General features: G+C 42.9%; 1 protein-coding gene across 1 annotated transcript in view; it reads right to left on the bottom strand.

Moving 5' to 3' along the window:
• PRMT7 (protein arginine methyltransferase 7) overlaps positions 1-20,889 on the bottom strand; it is a 40,676-nt gene that overhangs the window by 12,416 nt on the left and 7,371 nt on the right. Inside the window, exons 5-12 of the mRNA XM_070952675.1 lie at positions 19,035-19,143; positions 14,858-14,970; positions 12,419-12,660; positions 10,159-10,339; positions 9,166-9,293; positions 6,914-7,052; positions 3,329-3,412; positions 1,274-1,321 (exon numbers count right to left, since the gene is read on the bottom strand). Of these exons, the coding sequence (XP_070808776.1) occupies positions 1,274-1,321; positions 3,329-3,412; positions 6,914-7,052; positions 9,166-9,293; positions 10,159-10,339; positions 12,419-12,660; positions 14,858-14,970; positions 19,035-19,143 (1,044 nt within the window). The remainder of the gene's footprint in view (positions 1-1,273; positions 1,322-3,328; positions 3,413-6,913; positions 7,053-9,165; positions 9,294-10,158; positions 10,340-12,418; positions 12,661-14,857; positions 14,971-19,034; positions 19,144-20,889) is intronic.

Here is a 20,889-nt window from a genome sequence, read left to right as displayed (position 1 = left end):
ACTTAACAATCGCTTTGTTTGGCAATGGAAATTCTGATCTCCGTTGAAGTCAAAAGTCGAGGACTACCAGTATTGATTTATTTCGGGATCTGACTGTCAAGACTAACTCGAACATTCACCTTATATGCCGCTTGGCTCGCAGCTTGACAAAGAATAAGGGGTGTGTTGTGTTTTGGAATGCAAAGGTGGGGCGAACAGCCTCCCAGCATCGTTGGTTCTCGTGAGACATTGCTCCCCCCTCAAGGACACCCAGAGCAGATGCCACAGCATAATCGGCTGGTTCCCAAAACAGAATGAACTGAAGGGATTGGTGGACGTAATGGACTGTGGGTGGCCCGTGGGGAAAAGCGGGAATGATCTATGCGTGGGACCCTCACAGCCGGTTTTGCTTCTTCTGTGCCAATGTGGATTTATTCAGTAAAGTTTATACTCCCGGTAAAAATAATGTCCCAGGAGTTTCTTTTTCTGGATTCGCCAACTGGACAGTTGACATTAAACCAGCTGAGCTTTCCGTGCAAATGCACGCATAGTTAATTTCCCCTTTCGCCACGGGCCGCCCACAGTCCATTTACTCTCGATAAAATAGCAGTCCCAGGAGTTTCTTTTTCTGGATTCGCCAACTGGACAGTGGACATTTCTTACTGCTAAGAATAGCAAGAAGTTAAGCCCAGCATGGAAGATAAATATAGGCTGCTAATGTTTCATGACCAAACCATGGTGGGAAAATAATGAGTCAATGGGAGTTCACCTAGGAGAGAACAGTATGCTGTATTTTTCGGACTATAACACGCACCGGAGTATAAGACGCATCAAGATTTCGAAGAGGAAAACAAGAAGAAAAAGTTTTGGGCCTCTGTGTGTCCGGTTTTTGCCCTCCTCAGTCCCCAGGAGCACTCTGGAGGCCTCCCAAACCCTCTGCGCCAGTGGTGGGTTGCCCCCAGTTTGGACCTGTTCTACAGAACCGGTAGTAAAACCGGTGGGAGGCTCCGCCCACTGACCCTGATGTCATCAGAAGCGATCTGCGCAGGCAGATCGCACCCATCCCTGCTCTGTGTGTCCCATTTTTGCAAGAATGGGACACACAGGGCGGGGTTTCGGAAGGCCAAAAATGACCGTATTCGATGTGCAAAGTGCACTGACATTTCCACCCTCTTTTGGAGTGGGGGGAGTGCATCTTATACTCCGAAAAGTACGGTACTGAAGACACAGTGACTTTGAGAAACAACACTCTATGTTTGCAAAGTCTTGACCAAAAAAAACCCATATTACTTACTTTCTGCATGAGTGAGCGAGAAAGCGAAGAACCCTCCAGCGTAAACACCTAAAATGAAGAAGATTGTGAGGCTGGCTTCATTATTCTAAACCGGTTCAGAAGTCCTGGGATGGGGTTAGAATGCTTTGCTCAGCATCCTGGCTAGGGAATTCTGGGAGTTGAAGTCCACACATCTTAAAGCTGCCAAGTTTGAAAAAAGCCGGGTGACAGCAAATGAACTATATTGCCAACAGAAATGATTTATTCCCTTCCACATTATGGTGGGGACATTCTGAGACTCTTCCTAGCAATTTCCCGTGCTCCACCAGTCTTTTGACTGGTTGCAAAGAAGCTTCCAGCTGGCTGTGCATAGAAAAGTACCCTCAGCTGTTCTCGGGTTGGGAATCAACCATGACACAAAGTCACAGCTCTCCGGAGAACATCCTTTCAGGACATTCTGAGTCTGGCGTAGAGCAAAACGGCTGTTTGTGGGCTGGGACACATTTTCCAAGATTGCCATGTACTCTTGAGAAACCTCACAAAGAACACCAGCTGTGAGCTCACCCCATTCGGGCACAAGCATCTGCTTCACAGGAGCTGATTAATTAAACCAACAAGACTGTGTCACTGCAGAATGTAGTGGAAGATGCTCTCTTGGATAGCTGGGACTTTGTGTCATGGTTGGCACGCACGCACACACACACACGTAAAAAATATGAATATATATAGATGCGTGGGTGGGTGTATATCTACCTATCATTCTATCTATCTATCTATCATCTATCTATCTATCTATCTATCTATCTATCATCTATCTATCTAACTATCTATCTATCTATATCTATCATCTCTCTCTATCATCTCTCTCTCTTTCATCTATTAATCTATCTATCCTCTCTCTCTATCATCTCTTTCTCTCTCTCATCCATCTATATCTATCTATCATCTATCTATCTATCTATCATCTATCTATCTATCTATCTATCTATCTATCTATCTATCTATCTATCTATCTATCTATCTATCTATCTATCTCTCTATCATCTATCTATCATTTCTCTCTCTATCATCTCTCTCTCTTTCATCTATCAATCTATCTATCCTCTCTCTCTCTCTCTCATCCATCGATATCTATCTATCTATCTATCTATCTATCTATCTATCTATCTATCTATCTATCTATGATCTATATCAGAGGTCTTCAAACCAGGGGTGAAATCCAGAAGGTTCTGACGAACTGGTAGCGGACATTTTTAGTAGTTCGGAGAACCGGCAAATACCACCTCTGGCTGGCCCCAGAGTGGGGTGGGAATGGAGATTTTGCAATATCCTTCCCCCCCAGGGGTGGGGAGGGAATGGGGATTTTGCAGTATCCTTCCCCTGGAGTGGGGTGGGAATGGAGATTTTGCAGTATCCTTCCCTTGCCATGCCCACAAAGCCACACCACACCCACCAGGCCACGCCCACAGAACTGGTAGTAAAAAAATTTGGGTTTCACCACTGCTTCAAATTTGGCAGTTTTAAGACTTGTGGTCTTCAACTTCCAGAATTCTCTAGCCAACTATGCTGACTGGAAAATTCTGGGAGTTGAAGTCCACAAGTCTTAAAGCTGCCATGTTTGGGGACCCCTGATCAATATCTTTACCTCTCTCTCTCTCCCTCCCTCTAATCTATCTATAGATATATACCTATATCTGTATCCATTTATCTATCTATATCTAAGTCTGAAAAACAGTTATAACTCGCTTTTTTCAGTGCCGTTCAGTGGTGGGTTTCTACCGGTTCGGGCAAATCAGTAGTGGCGGTGGCGGGAGGCTCCGCCTACCTACCCGGATGTCATCACTGATGCGCTGCACATGTGCAGAAGGTTCTGCGCATGCGCAGAAGCACCGTGTGCGAATGAAGCAAGCACGCATACGCGCTCACAGTTCTGAACCGGTAGCGAAGGTAAGTGAAATCTATTACTGGTGCCGTTGTATCATGGAACTGTCACTAGAAGAATTGTTGTAAGTCGAGGACTACCTGTATACTATATTGATACTGTAAAAAAGGAAATGAAACAGGGTAGCTTTGTACCTTTTCTGCTCCAAGGTGATGAGCTAAGATCGGGAGAAGGCTACCGTCACTCATGCTCAAGCAGACGCTGTTCGGCTTAAGAACCTGCCAAGAAAACAGGAGCATCTTAGTAGTTTCAACCCAAGGAAAAGTCTGCAGCGTTGATGGGCATGACTACAGGTGGCTCTTATCTGATGGCTGTCTAAAGCTCTCTCATCCATCAAGCAGCACTTAAGGTATTTCAAGGAAACAAACAGATGCATTACTTACAGTAAGCAGGCAGCTTACCTGCAAGAAAAATCCATATACAGTATCTTGGGAGCCGATTTCAGAAACTTTTTATTTATTTATTTATTTTGGCTTGAGGGTTTGACCCATTAACTTTTTGCAAAACAAGATTGATTGACAATAGGGCCATTCGTTCAAACAACTTCCCCTCCCAGGTAAATAAGCAGGTAGATTTCTGAGAGGCAGAGTCAGATTGGCTTCAAGCTACCCTGTTTCCCCCCAAAATAAGAGATCCCCTGATAATAAGCCCAATTGGGCTTTTGAGCGCATGGTAATAAGGCCAAGCGCTTATTTCAGGGTTCAAAAAAATATAAGAACAGGGTCTTATTTTTGGGTAAACACGGTATCTATCTATCTATCTATCTATCTATCTATCTATCTATCTATCTATCTATCTATCTATCTATCCATCCATCCATCCATCCATCCATCCATCCATCCATCCATCCATCTCTATCATCTATCCATCTATCCAGATCTTTCTCTCTCTCTATCATCTATCGATCTATCGATCTATCATCTATCTAGAGTGCGCTTCAAGGTGTTGGTTCTCATCTTCAAAGCGCTCCATGGCTTAGGACCCGGTTATTTACGAGACCACTTTCTGCCTCCGATAACCTCCCACCGGCCAACACGCTCCCACAGAGAGGGTCTCCTCAGGGTGCCGTCTGTCAGGCAATGTCGACTGGCGACCCCCCCGGGGAAGAGCCTTCTCTGTGGGGGCACCCGCCCTCTGGAATGAGCTACCCCCAGGGATACGACTGATCCTGGACCTCCGGACCTTCCGCCGGGCCCTGAAGACTTTTTTATTTCAGCAAGCTGGGCTGGGTTAAAATTTTTAATTGGGTGAATTTTATGGGTAAGGGGTTTTAAAATTGGAGAAGCCAAAGATAATTTAATTTTGTTTTAATGTATTTTAATATTTGTATTGTGTGTTTTTAATTCTGGCTGTTCACCGCCCCTTCGGGAGTCCTTCGGGAGAGGGGGCGGTATAAAAATTTAATAAATAAATAAATAAATAAATAAATAAATAAATAAATAAATAAATAAATAAATAAATAAATAAATAAATCTATCTATCTATCTATCTATCTATCTATCTATCTATCTATCTATCTATCTATCTATCTATCTATCTATCTATCCAGATCTCTCTCTCTCTCTATCATCTATCTATCTATCTATCTATCTATCTATCTATCTATCTATCTATCTATCTATCATCTATCCATCTATCCAGATCTCTCTCTCTCTCTCTCTCTCTCTCCATCTATCCAGATCTCTCTCTCTATCATCTATCTATCTATCTATCTATCTATCTATCTATCTATCTATCTATCTATCTATCTATCTATCTATCTATCTATCATCTATCCAGATCTCTCTCTCTCTCTCTCTCAATCTATCCAGATCTCTCTCTCTCTCTATCATCTATCTATCTATCTATCTATCTATCTATCTATCTATCTATCTATCTATCCTGTTTTCCCCAAAATAAGACATCCCCTGATAATAAGGCCAATTGGGCTTTTGAGCACATGGCAATAAGGCCAAGCACTTATTTCAGGATTCAAAAAAATGTAAGACAGGGTCTTATTTTCAGGGAAACATGGTAGAAATTGGGAGACTGTGAGTTCTAGTCCTGCCTTAGGCGCAAAGCCACCTGGATGACCTTGGGCCAGTCACTCTCTCTCAGCCCTAGGAAGGTGACAATTGTTCTGACCTAGGCTTCCTTAGAAAGCATGAAGCAAAGTCTTTATTCCGGCCAAACCTCTTTTATTTACACGACTGTGAATTTCTGTCATTCACAGTCAGCAAGGCTTTGGCAAACAGTCTTTCAGAGGAATGTTTATCAACACCCACCGTATCTCACTTGGAACGCTGCCAGAGAACCAATTTCGAAATGCAGGGCAAGGCCAAACTTGGTACAGATTGTATGAGAGTCAGGAACAGAACTTTCCAATCTTGAATCGACCAAATGAACTAATTGCTTCCTGCAAAAGCCCACGTCCCGTTTGCTCCTCGTTTATATCCTATGGGAGGGGCCAATTATCTCCAAGGTGTGGCCTTACTCCCGAGTCGACCCTGCTTTCTTAATTGTTGTCTTCTGGCAGCTCTGCACATGCGCACACTGGGAACGGGTTCCAACTGTTCCTCTGCTCGCTGCTGTCTATCTCCCTCTCTGCCTCTGACTCAGAGCCCTCGTCTGAGTTTTCCCCAGCCCCCAGGACTGGCCCAAGTTCCTCCCCAACCTCCTCACTGTCCGATTCTGCTGCCAGGTCTGCTGGCCGCCGGCGGGCCACAACAACAATGGGAAACCACTTCTGAAATTTTGCCAAGAAAGTTGTAAGGACACTTCAGGCAATCTCCAGGAGTCATTACTTATTCAAAGGCACAAGAACTAAAAGATTTCTTTAAAAAATCTAGTTTTCTTCTATTTCTGGGGAATCCTACCATGAGACCCTAACAAGGAAAACTCTCTCCAGTAAGTTCTTATGTCAGTGAATATATTTTTGTTCAAATGATGCTTGATGCTTGACAAATTAGGATCATTTTTTACTGATTATACTTTCAAACTTGCAAGTTTGAAACGTTTTGTCATAAAAATATGAGATCTGCTTTTTTTTTTTTTTCACCCGCAGGAATAATAGCTTATTGTCCTAGCAAGGTAATGTGCAAAATCACAATAAATATGACTGAGTAGCAGGACTATGAAGTTGCATTAATGAGTCATCATATTTCAGACCTTCAGAAATTCAGAAATAATGTAGCCTCAGAAATATCTGAGTAAGTTTTACTTAAATCTCAGAGGTCAGGGAATACAGGTCTAAAGAGAAGACAAATCTGATTACAGTTCCTTAGTAAAAGGTGTTCCACAGAATTAGCATTACAGAATTCAATCAGAGAATTTAATCTAGCTTGTCAACATTATAGAAGTTACTGTTTTGGTTCAGACTAAACTCAACAATCATACGGTATTTAAGTATGTGTTTAATAAGGTTAGTGGTTTGCAAAACTAATTGTTGTAATAAGCATGCCAAATCATAACCTTTGATTTCTTAATTTTTATTTTACTGTATGTCAAAGGCTTTTAGCATCTGTCATATCAGCTAAAGATTCGGAAGACTGCAATCTTAATACATTTGGAAGATGCCAGCTTGGGAAACAATGTTTTACAGAGACCTAGAAAAACAAATTACTGGTATTGTTCGCAACGGAAGACTAAATAAGAGTTAATATAGGGATAATTTCCTTAGTGAACAAAGCAACCCAGACATCAAGGTAGGAAGTCGTCACAGGTGATCCTGTAAATCTTACCTTCTTCAGAGCTTGCAAATAGCACAATGTGCGGTCCCAGTCATTCTGTTCTCCAAACCGTGGCCGGTTCCATAACAGGTGAGCCTGACACACGCACACTGGCCTCTCAGTGTGTTCAGAAGTCTTTGATTCCTCATTTCTAAAACCACAGGATTGATTATTTTTTTATTTATTCATTATTAAATTTATATTGCCGCCTACTCGCCCATGGCGGTTCAATAGGATTGACTATTATTAGCAAGGTGACTCTTTTTTTTCCCGTATTTTTTTATTATTAACATATATAAAAAAAGAAATTAACATACATAACATACATGAATCATAATATATAATATATTGCAATATACAGAATACAAACAAACAAACAAGTGCTCCCCCACCTCTCGGGATCATTCCTGCTTCCAGAATCTTAAAGTTTCTTCTGGTGGTTGTATCCCTCTTCCTCCAGAAAACACATATGTTAGGAACTGTTTCCAAATTCCATTAAAATCGTTTACCTTCATTATACCCCTCCTTACTTTAATATTGCAGGTCAATTTATCATTTATGGCAACATCCCATACCTCCTTATACCATTCTTCCAAATTATAAACACCTTGTATCTTCCAATTCCTAGAAATCATTAGCCTTGCTGCGGTCAACAAATTTATTATCAATTCTTTAGTCTCTTTTTCACCTTTTATATCTTCCAATAGTGAGAGTAATGCTACCTTTGGTGCCTCTTCTACCTTTATTCCTACAATTTCTTCTATCTCCTTAAACACCATCTTCCACAATTTTTGCACAAATTTACACTCCCACCACATATGTAAATACGTTCCTTTTTCCCCACAACCTCTCCAACAGTTATTTGAATAGTGCTGATTCATATTACTTAATCTAACCGGAGTTAAGTACCACCTCCATACCATTTTGTAGTAATTCTCTTTTATTCTTACTGACATATTTCTCAACACTCTTTGTTGCCAAATTCTGTCCCAACTCTGTTGCCCTATTTGTATCTTCAAATCAGTTTCCCATACCATCTTTCCTAAATTTCCCCTCTCCTCTTCCTCCAACAATATTTTATAGATTCCGCTCATTAAGCCTTTTATCCCTTTATTTTCTTCCTTTACAGTTTGACTTTTTTCAATTAACGAGATTTGAGCAAGGTGACTCCTGCCTCTCAAATCAGCTCTTACTCGAGCCAAAATTATGGAACAAAGGAACATTTTAAGAGATGCTCAGAATTCCTAGTCCCGTGATGGCCAATCTATGGCACGTGTTCTGGAAGTGGCACGCAGAGCCATTTTTCCAGGCACGCGAGCTGTCACCCAAGTCACCTGCAGCTGCGCATGCGCGCACGCCCCGCCTGTTGTTCGGGCCTCCATGGTGCATGAGTGCAATTCAGGGGACCCAGCTGGTTTTCAGAACTTTTCTGTGCGTGCACGCGTGTTTATGCATGCACACGAGTACTGGTGTGCAGTGCACACGCATGCGCCAACGGCATTTGAGCACATGCATTGTGCGCACAAAAACCACATGCATGCGCAGATGGTGCAATTGCGTGTGCGGCGCACAGTGGAGTGTGTGCAAAAGCTGTGCGCATGCACAGATGGTGCGGTTGCACACGCAGCACACGGTGGGGGGTGTGCATGAAAGCTTCATGCATGCACAGATGATGCGGTTGCCCGCACAGCACATGGGAAGGACTCGCGCATTAGTGCGAATGGTACACAAGCGTGAGAAGCATGTACCTGTTTGACACTCAGTGAGTAAAAGGTCCGCCACCACTGCCCTACCCCAGGGGTCAGCAACCTGCGGCTCTGGAGCCGCATGTGGCTCTTTCACCCTTCTGCTGCGGCTCCCTGTCATTTAAAATATGTGTCACAATTGCCAAAGTGCGACACCCACTAGCATGCGATTTACTGAGCTTTTCAACCCCTGGTAGGCCAACTATGGATAAATCCAAGAAACAAAAAGTTTCAGAAGAAAACAGAACATTTAATTCAACTAAATATGCTAGTTTTGTGGCCGCTCAAGAAATAGTCAGGCACGGGAATGGTTTTGTGGCTCCCGGTGTTTTCTTTTCTGTGGGAAACGGGTCCAAATGGCTCTTTGAGTGTTTCAGGTTGCAGACCCCTGCCCTAGACTGTTGTCCGATGTTCCCTAATAATCTCCCAGCTTTCAGAGATAAAGAAAATAAAGACTTTCCTGTCTAACACACTTCATTTGGTCAACGGCTCCCATTTCCGTTCCACATCTTGAGTTACCTGCTTTTTTGAAGCTTATACCACATAGAGTAATCATCATGGAAAGACGTCAAGTCCACGCTCCGGCCTTGGGTCACAGGTTCCTCATTTGGAAGGAAATAAACACACTGCATCCAGTGGTCTCTCCACTGAAAACAAGGGGATAAAAGAGCAATTTGAAAAAGCAGAGGAGAATTAATTGGCAATTAACTTCAGCAATGTCGCAAAAGGCTTTCGTTGGGGGGGGGGGGGGAATTGAGCAAAAAACATGGAACTCCAGCAGCAAACAGCAAGATTATTCTTTTTTTAAAAAAAACAAATGTGTATTTATAACACAACACAATATAACAAACACAAAACACATATGTTCCCTTTTTTCAACTCTTTCATAACGGTAATCTTCTAATATTTACATATTACCCCAATTCCCCTTATACTATTCATTTCCTTCTTGTCCCATTCTCTCTTATTTACACTATAATTCCTAACATTCATGATACTAAGTTTATACATTTTATACATTGTCCTATAAACATTTTACATTTATGATTTCTCACCTTTCATTATTGTTCACTATTTCTAATCTCCAGCCAGTTGTACCATTTGTTTCATATTACATAGTATTCCGTATCTTCCTTTGCTTTAAGTTCTTTTGTTAATTTGTCCATCTTGGCACACTCTAAAAAATTTTTATCAATTCTTCCTCTGTTGGTGTATTTTTCCCCCCCAATTTTGTGGATATGATATTTGTGCGGCTGTTATGATATGTAAAATTAAGTATTTTATTTCTTTAATATATTTTCTAGTGAATATTCCTAACAAAAATGTCTCTGGTTTCCAATCAATAGAGAGGAGCTTGCCCCGTTACGCGGCACTAGGGATTTGTACCGCTGAACTGCCGACCTTTTGATCGACAAGCTGAACGTCTTAGCCACTGAGCCACCGCGTCCCTCATGTTGGTATCCTTATTATCATGAAATTCTTGGTAAGGCAACAAAGTGTTAGAAAGCTTACCGGGTTCTCTTCAAAAGTGCTTTGTACCCAGTATGGGGCCAACGAGCATTTGATGGACCCAGCAGGATCCATGTCAATCTCCCACCAGGAAAGGACCACTTGGGCTTTGCCAGACTTGATGGGTTTCAGCTTCACTGTGTAGGACGCAGAAGCTCTGCTGACCGGCTTACTGAAATCTATACTGTGGAAAACAGCAAAGTGAAATCAGCTCCTTTTAAATGGCAGCTTTTCACCTGGGTGGTTAAATGTTAAGCAGCATTTATAGAATAGAATAGAATAGAATAGAATAGAATAGAATAGAATAGAATAGAATAGAATAGAATAGAATAGAATAGAATAGAATAGAATAGAATAGAATAGAACAGAACAGAACAGAATAGAATTCTTTATCGGCCAAGTGTGATTGGACACACAAGGACACACACGCTCTCAGTATACATAAAAGAAAAGATACATTCATCAAGAATCATAAGGTACAACACTTAATGATTGTCATAGGGAACAAATAAGCAATCAAATCATATTAGGAAACAGTCAATATAAATCTTAAGGATACCAGCAACAAGGTTACAGTCATACAGTCTTAAGTAGGAGGAGATGGGTGATAGGAACAATGAGAAGATTAACAGTAATGCATTCTTAGTAACTAGTTTGACAGTGTTGAGGGAATTATTTGTTTAGCAGAGCGATGGTGTTTGGGAAAAAACTGTCCTTGTGTCTAGTTGTTCTGGTGTGCAGTGCTCTATAGCGTCGTTTTGAGGGTAGGAGTTGAAACAGTTTATGTCCAGGATGTGAGGGGTCTGTAAATATTTTCACAGCCCTCTTTTTGACTCGTGCAGTATACAGGTCCTCATTGGAAGGCAGGTTGATAGTCATTGTTTTTATAATGTACTCAGACACACAAAATAAACATACAAGATATACAGGTAGTCCTCAACTTACAACAGTTCATTTAGTGACCATTCACTAAATTCACTGAGAAGCCTCGGTGGTGCGGTGGTTAAGAGTGCAGCACTGCACGCTACTTCTGCTGACTGCCAGCTGCCTGCAATTTTGCAGTTCGAATCCCATCAGACTCAAGGTTGACTCAGCCTTCCATCCTTCCGAGGTGGGTAAAATGAGGACCCAAATTGTTGGGGACAAGAGGCTGACTCTGTAAGCCGCTTAGAGAGGGCTGTAAAGCACTGTGAAGCGGTATATAAGTCTAAGTGCGGTTGCTATTCAAAGTTACAACAGCACTGAAAAAAAGTGACTTATGACCCTTTTTCACTCTGATGACTGTTGCAGCATCCCCATGATCATGTGATTTGCATTCGAATGCTTGACAACTGGTTCATACTTATGATGGTTGCAGTGTCCCGAGGTCATGTGATCATCTTTTGCAACCCTTCTGACAAGCAAAATCAATGGGGAAGCCAGATTCACTTAACAACTGGGTAATTGTTGTGGTCCGCCCGCAGTCTGCGGAGCTGGCAGCGGAGTCGGACAGTGAGGAGGCTGAGGAAGAACATGGGCCAGTCCTGGAGGCTGGGGAAGGCCTGGATGAGGGCTCTGCGTCGGAGGCAGAGATGGAGCCAGGGCCATTGGTGATGTGCGGACTTTGGAGCCTCCAGAGGCTGACAGTAGAGAGGCAGAGGAACAGGAGGAGCCTGTTCCTAGTGCATGCATGAGAAGAGCTGCCAGACGGCAGGAGCAGCTAAAGCAAAAAGGACAACTCAGGAGTAAGGCCAAGAGATGATTGGCCCTTCCCATAAGGCTTAAAAGACCAGCAACGGCTCTTGGGCTCTTTGCCGGAAAACAACGTTGAGAGATTTGCTTCTTGTTTCACTGTATTCATTTCTTGTCGGCGTCTTCTGCTTCTGAACATTTGCCAAGGAAAGCTTTTGGCAGTTTGCCTAAATATCCCAAGGTCGGTGATAAACTGAGGAATGGTGTTTTGAAGAATTTGCTTTCATTTAGTTTGGACTACGCTGAGAATGAGTTAATTCTCAGCTGTTCTAATAAAGTCTGTTTGTTTTCGAACTGTTTGCATTTAATACAAACTACTTGGGCCTGGGTCACAAGAGTTATTAATTTAACAATCTGCAGCCATTCACTTAACAAATGTGGCAAGGAAAGTCATAAAACGGGGCAAAACCTGCGTCACGAATTTCCCTTAGCAACATAAATTTTGGTCACCATTGCGGTTGTAAGTTGAGCATTATCTGTATCAGGAAAAACGCACACATCCCTAAAAACAGCACCACAAGATAGACCTCACCTGAACATAGGGATGACTTCACTGAGTGGCACGAAGTCACGCGTGGGCACCTGATTCAGTTGGATGTCACAGACGGAAGGTGCACCAGGGCAAATGTTCATTTCTGGTGGGAAGACAATGGTCTTCTGGACACCTTCTGCTTGGATATGAATGGGAGACAGCTTGTTCCACGACCACATGCGTTTGGACTCCACCAACTGGGCATAAATGGTGGCTCTGTGAGGCACTGCCTCACATCCCTCCTGCTCATTGAAGGATGAATAGGAAAGAAATCAAATACGGTTCATGTGCTTTGGGGAGAAAAAGAAACAATGACACGCAATAGCACTTATATACCGCTTCACAGCTCTCGCTCTCTCTAAGCGGTTTACAAAGTCAGCCTATTTCCCCCAACAATCTGGCTCCTCATTTTACCGATCTTGGAAGGATGGTAGGCTGAATCAACCTTGAGCTGGTCAGGATCGAACTGCTGGCAGTGGGCAGAGTCAGCCTGCAATACTGATTCTAACCATTGCACCACCATGGATGGGAGGGAGGGAGGGAGGGAGGGAGGAAGGGAGGGAGGGAGGGAGGGAGGGAGGGAGGGAGGAAGGAAGGAAGGAAGGAAGGAAGGAAGGAAGGAAGGAAGGAAGGAAGGAAGGGCAATAGCTCTTAGACTTATATACCGCTTCACTGTTCTTTTACAGCCCTCTTTGAGCGGTTTACAGAGTCAGCCTATTGTCCCCCAACAAACTGGCTCCTCATTTTACCCATCTTGGAAGGATGGAAGGCTGAGTCAACCTTGAGCCGGTCAGGATTGAACTGCTGGCAGTGGGCAGAGTCAGCCTGCAATATTGATTATAACCACTGCACCACCATGGGAGGGAGGGAGGGAGGGAGGGAGGGAGGGAGGGAGGAAGGAAGGAAGGAAGGAAGGAAGGAAGGAAGGAAGGAAGGAAGGAAGGAAGGAAGGAAAGGCAATAGCTCTTAGACTTATATACCACTTAATAGTACTTTACAGCCCCCTCTAAGCGGTTTACAGAAGCAGCCTCTTACCCCCAACAATCTGGCTCCTCATTTTTCCGATCTTGGAAGGATGGAAGGCTGAGTCAACCTTGAGCCTGGTGAGATTCAAACTGCCAAATTTCAGGCAGCCGGCAGTCAGCAGACGTAGCTTGCAGGACTGCACTCTAACCACTGCGCCACCATGGCGCTATCTTAAAAATAACAGCTAGACCAAAAAAAACTTACTTTCAGGGATTTGAGAATCAGGTCTAGGACAACTCGCTGGGGCTACCTTACTACGGCCATTTCGTTGCGGCCAACTCATCCCAACCATCCTGCCACCAGCCAACCCAGCACAGGAATTTTGCCGTGGCCATCTTGCCGCAGCCAACTCGCCACAGGACAATCCATGTGGGATAACTCGGCGCGACAAATGTTATCCTCCAATGTTTCTTCAACATTATCTCCATTTTTGTCCATGGAAATAATGTCAAAAGAACAATGGTGGATAATATTTATTGCATTGAGTTATCCCGTGTGAAATTGTCCCGCAGTGAGATGGCCACAAGAAGTTGTCCCATTCCATTTGGAATCTTCTAGAACAGGGGTCCTCAAACTACGGCCCATGGGCTGGATATGGCCCGCCAAAACCATTAATCTGGCCTGCACGGGACGAGGCTGCCCCGCCCACATCGCCCCATCTACCTGCCAGCCCCCACCCATCTTCTGGAGGCCGAGGCGGCTAAAAACGGGCCCCAGAAAGAGGGAGAGGGAGGGAGGGAGAGAGAACACACACACACACACACACACACACACACACACACACACACACACAGAAACAGAAGTCCCTCACACACACTCCAAGGCAGCCACATCCCTTCACTAACCTGCTTTCCACCCCCAGGAGCAAAACAAAGTTTAATTTGTGTGTATTGTTTAATGGACTGCTAAATTGGCCACACCCACCCAGTCACATGACCACCTAGCCACACCCACCCAGTCACATGATCACCTAGCCACGCCCACCCAGCCGGTCCGGCCCCCTCAACAGTCTGAAGGACCATGAATTGGCCCCGTTTAAAAAGTTTAGAGGACCCCTGTTCTAGAATCTCAAACATTCCTCAACAAATCTCTTGGAAATTGTTAAGCTGTTTTATCCCAGGAAACCGAACGTTCTCAGAAAACGTCTCCGTGTATCTCTTCTAAATATTCATCAAATTCCTGTGCTGCTCTCTAAAAGCATTTTCTCAAAAGCTCATTAAATGTAAAGCACAGGTCACATTAATGAGAGGCCAAAATCCGTTTCATCGTTTTGAGAGTTGCAAGCTAGTGAACAAAACTGATCAGCTAGGAATCGGGAAATGTTTCATCGTGAGAAATCTGGAGGTTGACTGTCTTTCTACCCACCAAAGAACACAGGTGAATTTATCTTCTCTGCCCTAGTTCACTCCTTACCTGTACGAGATGCCTGTGAGCGTGTTCGTAAGAGGGCAAGGCCCCTTCCCCGATCAGTTCGGTGTCAAACAGCTCCGTGATCAAGATGTTTGCACGGGATTCCATGTCTCCATCTGAAAAGCATCATACAAAACCGACATTTGACCAGTGACTCTGGAATTCAGTTTGGACTGTTCCCAAATAAACTTGTTTTAGACTTTTCTACTAAATGCGTTTGGTCTCAAACACATACAGGTAGTCCTCGACTTAAAACAACCATGCAAAGTTATGGCACACTCTGAAAACGGGACTTTTTAAGTCCAAGGTTTAAAATTTTGAAGTCTGCCCACCTCTCCAGAGAGTCAAGTAACCACTTTCAGGCTCTCAGAATACAGCCCACTTTTGCAGCTGTGCCCCGTGTGATTTACAATATTTTTGCTGGAAATTGGTCTTTACTTCCAATTTCCACCCCATAGCAAAGAATGGGTTTGCTTAATGACTGCAACATTCGCTTAACTGCTGTAAAAAAACTTTTTTAAAAAATCAAGCAGCCAGTCACATGCCGACCCACATTATGAGTGTCATGATTTACACTCGAAATTGTGGGCTCAGTTGTAAGTTGAGGACTACCTGTATGGGCAGCATTTTCTTTTTAAGCTATCTAACCAACTGTCTCCCTGCCATAAGAAATAGGGTTAGGAAAAGAAGATGCAATGAGAATTATTTATTTTATCTTTCATGAAATTGTCTCCTGTTTCTTTTCCATTCCCCTTCTCTGGCCAACCTTTCGACTTTGACCACTAGCTTCTGTGGCTGGCCCAAAGGGAAGAATAAATGGTTGCAGGAAATTAGGTGTGCCTAGTCTAATGAAGGGATGCGGTGGCTCAGTGGCTAAGATGCTGAGCTTGTCGATCAAAAGGTCGGCAGTTCAGTGGTTTGAATCCCTAGTGCTGTGTAATGGGGTGAGTTCCCGTTACTTGTCCCAGCTTCTGCCAACCTAGCAGTTCGAAAGGGCGTAAAAAATGCAAGTGGAAAAATAGGGACCACATTTGGTGGGAAGGTAACAGCGTTCCGTGCACCTTTGGCATTTAGTCATGCTGGCCACATGACCATGGAGACGTCTTCAGACAGCGCTGGCTCTTCGGCTTTGAAACAGAGATGAGCACCGTCCCCTAGAGTCGGGAATGACTAGCACATATGTGCGAGGGAACATTTACCTTTTAGTCTAGTGAAAAGAAGGACTAGGGGAGAGATGATGGCAGTCTTCCACTGTTTGAGGGGCTGCCACAAAAAAGAGGGGGTCAATCTATTCTCCAAAACATCAGAAGGCAAGAAAAGAAACAATGGATGGAAACTAATCAAGGACAAGAGCCTGGATAGCTCAGCAGACTAACGCATTGTAATTTAACTCCAGCTGTCTGCAATTAGTAAGTTCGAATCTTGCCAGGCTCAAGGTTGACTCAGCCTTCCATCCTTTCTAAGGTAGGTAAATGGAGGACCCAGTTTGTGGGGGGCAATAAGCTGACTTTGTATAAATATACAAAAGTATGAAGGCTATCACTTAACGCATTGTAAGCCGCCCTGAGTCTCCGGAGAAGGGCGGCATAGAAATCAAATTTAAAAAAAAAAAAAAAAGGACAGAAGCAACCTAGAACTAATGCAAACAGTACATAATGTCGCAAAACACCTCCTGTGCTGTTGTTCGACTGTACTATACAGTTCAGTATGGGTTATTTTCAAAGCAGAGACATCTCCGAATAGGTATCCCAACTTTCCATGTGAAGGCAGGACATAAGAAGTTCTGGCATTGTTGAAGGCCTTGAGAAATCTGGTAAAGAAAAATCTTTCAACCGGGCATGGGTTGTCTAGTACTAAGAACTAGAACTAAGGAGAAATTTCCTGACGGTGAGAACAATCAACCAATGGAACAACTTGCCTTCAGAGGTTGTGGGTGCCCCATCACTGGAGGCTTTCAAGAAGAGACTGGATAGCCATTTGTCTGAAGTTGAGCCAGGCTAAGATTCGATATTGGGATAAAACTCAAATATTAGAAATCCAAATCTTTGGTTAAGACAGAAGTGCCTCTTCCGTGCCAAGGTGCTGAATTGACAAACGGTATTTGACGTAGGTACAGAATTGTAAAAGGGCAAACTGACCCTAAACAGATACATCTGGTGTTTAATGTTTATTGCACCCCAAATGTCATGTAGATTTCAGAGAGAAAATACTGTTTCCCTTACTGTCCTCTTTACTGCTTGTGAGGCGTCTTCTAGCCTCTTATCTCCTTTTGTTATGTCTTGAGCTCCGGAGCTGAAAGCCTGAGCCTGTGGGAACAGGGCTGTTATGTCTTTCCTAGAGATAGATTAAAGGGTAGCTTCTACGTGTGAAATGCATCACTCTCTGTAATACTTTTGTCTTTAAACTGTATAAATACATGGCCAGAAGAAGCCATCGGCGTTCAGACTTTTTCGTGGTCTTCGGACTGTTTGAACCTTGCGCAAATAAAAACTCTTTCCTGCACTGAAGAGCTTGTCCTAGTCCGTCATTTTTCCTGCAACAAAGTGGTATAAGTGCTTGAGCAGGGATTTGGTCACTAGACGACTTTCAAACTCCCTTCCAACTCTGTGATTGTTATGACTAAGCCACAAGGTCCTCACTGCACATACAGCATGACACAAAAACTTAATATTGGATTGGGGAGAAGGAAAGATCCAGTTTCCCCAACATATTGTGCAATCTCTCCAAAGAGTAAACACAGGCTGGACAAGCTATTAAACTGTAATGTGGTTAGTCTGTTTTTTACTTAGCTACACTGACTGAAATCTAGCCAATTTTAGCATCTTCATGGTGAAACGAGCCACGGTATATGAGCCTAGCCTAAATGTTATAGCACAGATCAGGTATAATATAAGCATGGTAATAATTCTCCCTGTTGATACAGAGGGGCTCTAGCGTAACTTTTTCCAATGAGCCTATTTGTTTTTCACAGAATTTGCAATTTTACAAGAAGTTGTCTTTTTGTTCCTGGTTGATATTAGGAAGGCTCGGGGTGGGGGTGGGGACAGATGACAAACTGGTAGGGGAAAATATTCCTCTTCCCCAAAATACACAAGGATATGTTTCAAAATGGAAAAAGCTGTTCTAAGTATATCACTAAATGGTACTTTTCAGCAGAACTTGTTTAAGTGTAGAGCTAAAAAGCAGCTAAACTTCTTCGCAAATGAGCAAGAGCAAAGGTGGAACTAAGCAGAACTGTGAATATTCTATCCACTCACAACAAAATTCCACACCTCAAATAAACCATGGTGTAATAAAATTGTTTTTGCATGGGATGTTTGTAAACATCAGAATCAAAGCTTTTTCAAGATAGATGGATGAATGGAGAGAGGGAGAGAGAGAGAAAGAGAAAAGCACACAGGTTTTGGAGCACACAGCAATAAAGAAACCACAACTTGATTAACTTTGTTGAGAAGTTTCCTAAGCAGAAAATGCTTTGCTTGGAAAAAGGCTATGAAATGCTAAACTAAAATCCTGTAACATCCTCTTCTTAATCTCCTTTGGACAAATTTGAAAACTTTCCTTCACAGCTACCAGTTTATGAGCTGAAATGCAGACGCAACGTAATGTCGTGCCTTTTTGCAGCAGAAGGCCCAGAAAAAAAAAAGATGCAATTCTATCGATCAGCAACTGGCAATCAGAAAGAGAGAGAGAAATGTAAAATATTCCTTAGGTATGGCACTCGGCTGAGGTGCACTGTGCCAACACAGCAATCTGATTAGTGCTAGGATGAGAGATTTATCTTCCCCCTGAACATTTCGATTAAGTAGTCCTCTAATTTAGTTGCATTTTTAAAAAATATTTTCTTGGATTGTAGTTTGACATTTGGATAATTACATTCTGCTTTATGCGCATGTCCTGGGGAAGGGGAGGTGTCACATGATCCTCCTTTTGCAACCTTCTGACAAGCAAAGTCAAGGGGAAAACCAGATTCACTCAACAACCGGGTTACAATCTTAACAACTGCAGCGAATCACTTAACATTTGTGGCGAAAAAGGTCGTAAACTGGAGCAAAAACTCACTTATCAACTGTCTTGCTTAGCAAGGAAAATCTTGGGCTCAATTTGTAGTTGTGCGCTGAGGATTACCAGTATATAAAAAAATATTCTGTTTCTCCATAAATCAAGGCAGTAACCTTACCTGATCCCACGGTAACTTCAGTAGAATGCTTGTTAATTATCTTTATTTTGTCACCAAAGCCATTCTTTTCCACTATCTTCACAGCTGTATTGGCCATTGGTTTAAAGACCTGCAACATAATCATCCTTGGTATTTATACAGTGTATTTCAACGGTTCAAAACACTATTTATTTAAATCTGTAAAGGCCGCCCCCTCCAGTAGACTCTGGGCGCCCATAATACATTTAAATATGCCATCTATATAACCTCATTAATTTTTAAAAGCTCTCCAGTGTAGAGCTGTCATTTGGAGTCGAGTTGTCTGTGACAAAAATTGAGGGTGGGAGGAAGCTGTTTTTATCATGTAAATTCCCGAGTTTTGAGACAAGGACAGAATTTTGCTGCTTGCCTTTCTGTGAACACCTTAGAAGTTCATTGCCGTAATGCAGGGGTCTCCGCCAACTTTAAGACTTGTAGACTTCAAGAATTCTGGAAGTTGAAGTCCACAACTCTTAAAGTTGCCAAGTTTGAAGAACCCAGCTCTAATGCAATTGCTTTTCATTTCTAGCTTCCAAGTGTCAACTCGCAAAGCACCCCTGGCCTGCTCTCGAGTTGCCATAGGCAAGGGGGATGGGAAACCAACGAAGCATATGGCAGCCAAAAACAAAAGCACATTCCAGACATCTCTCTCTCAAGGTTGTCTCCCAGGGTTAACCACAGTGGCCAGAGGGGAGTGATCTCTACAACCCTTGAAATTGCTCCTTTACGAATGTGAATGATGACATACCCTGGGGGTAGGGAGGAAACAGGGTCATGATTGGGGCATAAATTACTTGGGGTCAGAGTTGGCTTCACTTGGAACGTGCCAACATGAAGCTCCTAATAAATAACTGGATTTCTTTTGAAGCTTGGCTTGAGGCTCATGAGTTAATTAGGGCATCCTTCGGAACCCTGACACTGAGCTTCACTTCAGCCTGTCTCATTCCTGGATCAGATTACAACTCCTGGATTCCTCCAGGCCACTAAAGACCAAGCTAGATGAGGATTTGAGAGCTGTACAGAGGTCCAATAAATCTGGAGGGTATCCAGTTGGAAAAGGCTGAGCTGGATGGACAGGAAGTTGCCTATCTAGCCCCAGTACTTAGATGTCTTACAGTATTTTCACTACTTTCATTCTTGGGGGTATGCAAAGAGGAAGGAGACACTGGGGAAACTGCATTTGATTGGTTTGACCATAAAGTTTTGATCCAAGTAGAAATTCGATGATTTTTTTTTTTTTTTTTACATTCCTTATTACGGAAGAACCATAACTGAACAGAATAGGATCTTGGTTGGCTGAGAAAAGTGGGTGAATTTCTGCTTTTAAGAACATCTTACAAATTCGCTGCTCAGAATTGAACCAGAATCTTCTTTGACACGGTTCCCATTATATACCCATGTCGTTATACTAGGATCTCCAAATTCAGCAACTTTTAAGACGTGTAGATTTCAACTCCCAGAATTCCTCAGTCAGACAGCCTGGCTGGGGAATTCTGGGAGCTGAGGTCCACAAGTCTTATAGTTGCCAAGTTTGGAGACCCCTTGCACTATTCCAAACTCTCCCCCAAAAAAGAAGTCAATAGGATCTACTTTCCGAGTTCAAAATACTATCAGAAAATTACTACAGCCAGTTTTGAACATCACTTATTGCAAAGCAACATCGCTAAGCCCAAACAGTGTACAACTTCCAATAAACACCCAGCTTTTCCAAAGTAGCTTCGTGCCACTTTAACAACAAATCATTCTACATATTCTTCTTTTTTACAGTACATTGGAAAGGGTTGATCAGTTATTCCTCTTTGCCAACCGGCAAACCTGGGTTAAATTTTTGCATTGA

Source organism: Pituophis catenifer, unplaced genomic scaffold, assembly GCF_029215685.1.
Source record: "Pituophis catenifer annectens isolate HBS135680 unplaced genomic scaffold, rPitCat1.0.hap2 SCAF_13, whole genome shotgun sequence".
Classification (NCBI taxonomy): Eukaryota; Metazoa; Chordata; class Lepidosauria; order Squamata; family Colubridae; genus Pituophis; species Pituophis catenifer.
The sequence above is the reverse complement of the archived record's forward strand: the minus strand, read 5'-3'. Positions and strand labels throughout refer to the sequence as shown.